At 39.1% G+C, this 4024-nt stretch overlaps 1 protein-coding gene across 1 annotated transcript in view; it reads right to left on the bottom strand.

Moving 5' to 3' along the window:
* Window positions 1–4024, bottom strand: part of MSH3 (mutS homolog 3) — a 381560-nt gene that overhangs the window by 21202 nt on the left and 356334 nt on the right. Inside the window, exon 22 of the mRNA XM_042781327.1 lies at window positions 734–863. Coding sequence (XP_042637261.1) covers window positions 734–863 — 130 coding nt within the window. The remainder of the gene's footprint in view (window positions 1–733; window positions 864–4024) is intronic.

Raw genomic sequence — 4024 nt, 5'->3', positions numbered from 1 at the left:
CATAGCCACCCCTCCTTGGGTTTCTGAGGCAGTATCACTACGGAAGTAGATTGCCCCATCTTCCTTCTGAGGAGTGGCTGGTGGGTTTGAACCGCTGGCCTTTTGGTTAGCAGTCAAGTGCCTTACGCACTATGTTACCAGAGCTCCCATATGCTTCTTAGTAGTAAGTAATTAATGTTTAATGATATTTTGGGGAACATATTAGGCATTTAAAAAGATGACTAATAGTACTCTTCACTCAACAGTAAAGGGCATCTTTGCTGAGATTTATCATATAGATTCAACTCATAGAGACCCCTCCTTGGGTTTCTGAGGTGGTATCTCTACAGAAGTAGACTGCCCAGTCTTCCTTTCAATGAGTGGCTGATGGGTTTAAACCACCAGCCTTCTGGTTAACAGTCAAATGCCTTAGGCACTATACCACCAGAACCCCTAGAATATAAAGGACTGGATAGAGAAAAACTTAAGAGCCCTCTCCATGCTCTTCTTGTAGAAAACGGGTTGCCATTCCCAATGGGTAAGGAAGACCAGAGAAGGACTCAGAGAGGCAAGGATAAATGTGAATTCTGCTTGACCCTAAGCTTAGAGAAAATGAATTTAGATAAACATTTATAACTGATATTCATAGCTTTTATTATTAATAAGCAATAAGTTCATGTACCTATAAAATTCAAATTATCAAACATGAAAACCAACAGCATTTTAGTTGTATTAGTGCAGGAATATTTCATACCTGACTCTTGTTTGGTTTCATCTTCATGGACCAAGAATCCCATGTGATAATTCCCCACTTGTTGTAAGTAATTTTTTTCCAGTTCACAAACTGGTGGATAATGAGTGACGAACAGGGTTAAGGATTTCACCTAAAGTAATAAAACATATAATAAATGTGAATTTATTTTTAATTTTTATTTTAATGAAAACTTTCCCTCAACTTTCTATTTTGAAAAAATCCAAAAATTCATAAAAGTTGCAAGAATAGTACAATGAACATCGATACAGTCTTTATTTAGAAAACCAATTGTTTACTGAATATTTTGCCATATTTTCCTTTCTTCCTTTCCGCTCACAAGAGCATACTCAAAATTTTTTCCTGAGCCATTTGAGAATTAGATGCAGACATCATGACTTCAGTTCTAGATTTTATGCTTCATCATCTAAAAACAAAAAGCATTCTGCTATCTAACCAGAATAAAATTATTACACTGAAAAAAGTTAACACTGACATCATATTACTATTATCTAATCAAGTGGACTCCAACTCATAGTGACCCCTCCTTGGGTTTCTGAGGCAGTATCTCTACGGAAGTAGATTGCCCAGTCTTCCTTCCAAGGAATGGATAGTAGGTTTGAACTGCCAGCCTTCTGGTTAGCAGTCAAATGCCTTAGGCACTATACCACCAGAGCTCCTTATTATCTAATAAACACTCCATATTTCAATTTCTTCAGCTGTTCTACTGTTCTTCATAACATTTTTTTAAAATCAAGGATTATCCAGTACACTTAGTCATGTCTCTTTAGTTTCCATTAATCTAAAGACTTCCACAGCCTTTTCTTCTTTGTCTTTTATGACATTAACATTTCTGAAGTATCCAGGATAGTTGTTTTGTATAATAATCCTCAATTTGGATCTGTCTGATTATTTCCTCATTATTAGAATCTGAGTAAACATTTTTCCACGAATATTTCATTTATATGTAGGTGATGTACCCTTTTCAGAGCTCTACTGATAAAGTTAAGGCACTCAGCTGCCAATCAAAAGGTCCATGGTTCGAAGCCACTAGCCCTTCCGCAAGAGAAAGATGAGGTAGTCTGCTTCAGTATAGATTTACAGTCTTAGAAACTCTATGGGGCAGTTCTACTCTGTCCTATAGGGTTGCCATGAGTTGGAACCAACAAAACGGCAGTGGGTTTTTTGGTACCCTTTTTCGTGCATTACATCAGGAGGCACATGATGTTAATTTGATTCAGTAGTGGTGATGTTACGTTTAATGATTTGGCTTAAGTGGTGTGGTAGTTAAGGCTGTGTGTCAGCTTGGCTGAGCCATGGTTTTGAGTGGCTGGACAGTTGGATGTAGTTATTCTCCATGATGAGATTGTAATCACCTCCATGGTGGAATCTGCTGTGAGCAGCTAACTAGTTGCCTTTGGGGTGTGGCCTGCTTCCAGTCCATAAGGAAAAGCTTTGAGAAAGGTCTCTAGATTTTTGGCACATTTCAGAGCCTGCATTTGGCCAAGCCTTCATCTCCAGTTCCTGGACTTGAACTAGTGGCCTCCTGTGTTGCTGGCCTTGGGACTGTGCCATATTCCCTGCCCACCTTGGGTTCATCATCCTCAGCAAGCAGCTGCCTGAGTCAGAAGTTTCCAACTCCAGTTGGCCTAGAGCTACAGGCAGAGCTGAAGCTCAAAGTCAAGGGGCCTTTACCTAGGCCCCAGAGCTGGCACTCTGAAATAAGACTTCTAGCATCCTAAACTCTTAAGAAAATAAATTCTGTTTGTTAAAGCCACCCACTTATGGTATGTCTGTTATGTTGTTGTTGTTATGTGCCATCGAGTCAGACTTGACTCATAGCGACCCCTCGTTGGGTTTCCTAGGCAGTATCACTATGGAAGTAGATTGCCCCATCTTCCTTCCGAGGAGCAGCTGGTGGGTTTGAACCGCCAGCCTCTGGTTAGCAGTCAAGTGCCTTAGACACTATGCTACCAGAGCTCCCATGTCTGTTATAGCAGCCCTCAAGAACCAAGACAAGTAGGTATCCACAAAATTTCATCACTGACACCTTTCCTCTTTGTAATTAATAAATAACCTTTGAAGCCATACTTTGAGACTGTGTGAATATCCTTTTCTCCAACAAATTTCTTCCAATGGTTTTACAGCCTGTGATTATTGTTGTCTCAATCAGTGATTATTATTGTCTCAATCAGTTATTATTATGGTTATTAAATGTTGATTCTTAAAAACATTCTCCCTATAATTAGTTGGCATTGTGTAAAGAAGAGCTCCCTACTCTATCCTCATCAATTTAAATTTATTTTTGTTTTATTAATAGCAGTATGAATTCATGGATTCTTTAATCAACATTTAAAAGCATAAATTATTATGTATTCTAGAAATCTCATATTGAGGAAAGTTAACATCATCTCTATGCCTAAAAATTAGTTGTTGTTGTTGTTCTTGTTAGGTGCTGTAGAGTTGTGTCTGAGTCATAGTGACCCTATGTACGAGAGAACAAAACGCTGCCTGCTGTTGTGCCATCCTCATAATCCTTACTATACCTGAGCCCATCCTTGCAACCACTGTGTCAATCCATCTTGTTGAGAGCCTTCCCCTTTTTCATTGACTCTCCACTTTATCAAGCATGATATCCTTCTCCAGGAAATGGTCCCTTCTCACAACATGACCAAAGTAGGTGAGACGAAGTTTGGCTATTCTTGCTTCCAAGGAGCAGTCCAGTTGTACTTCTTCCAGGATAGATTTGTTAGTTCTTTTATCGGTCCATGGTACTCTCAGCATTCTTCTTCAACATTACAACTCAAAAACATCAACTCTTCTTCGGTCTTCCTTATTCAATGTCCAGCTCTCACATGCATATGAGGCAAGTGAAAATACCATGACTTGGGTTAGGCACACCTTAGTCTTCAAGGAGATATCTACGCTCTTCATCATTTGAAAGAGGTCTTCTACAGCAGATTTGGCCAAAGCAATACGTTGTCTGATATCTTGACTGCGGCTTCCATTGGTGATGACTGCAGAAGCAAGTAATATGAAGTCCTTGACAATTTCAATCTTTTCTCCATTTATCGTGATGCTGCTTATAGGTCCAGTTGTGAGGATTTTTGTTTTCTTAAATTGAGATGTAATCCATACTGCAGACTGTATTCTTCAATCTTCATCAGTAAGTGCTTCAAGTCATCCTCACTTTCAGCAAACAAAGTTGTGTCGTCTGTGTATCACAGGTTGTTTGTGAGTCTTCCTCCAATCCTGATGCCATGTTCTTCTTCATATAATCCAGTTTCTCAGATT

This window comes from Orycteropus afer, unplaced genomic scaffold (genome assembly GCF_000298275.1).
Source record: "Orycteropus afer afer isolate SDZICR_OR568_19922 unplaced genomic scaffold, OryAfe1.0 scaffold00107, whole genome shotgun sequence".
Lineage (NCBI taxonomy): Eukaryota > Metazoa > Chordata > Mammalia > Tubulidentata > Orycteropodidae > Orycteropus > Orycteropus afer.
This window is presented reverse-complemented; position numbering and strand designations above follow the sequence as displayed.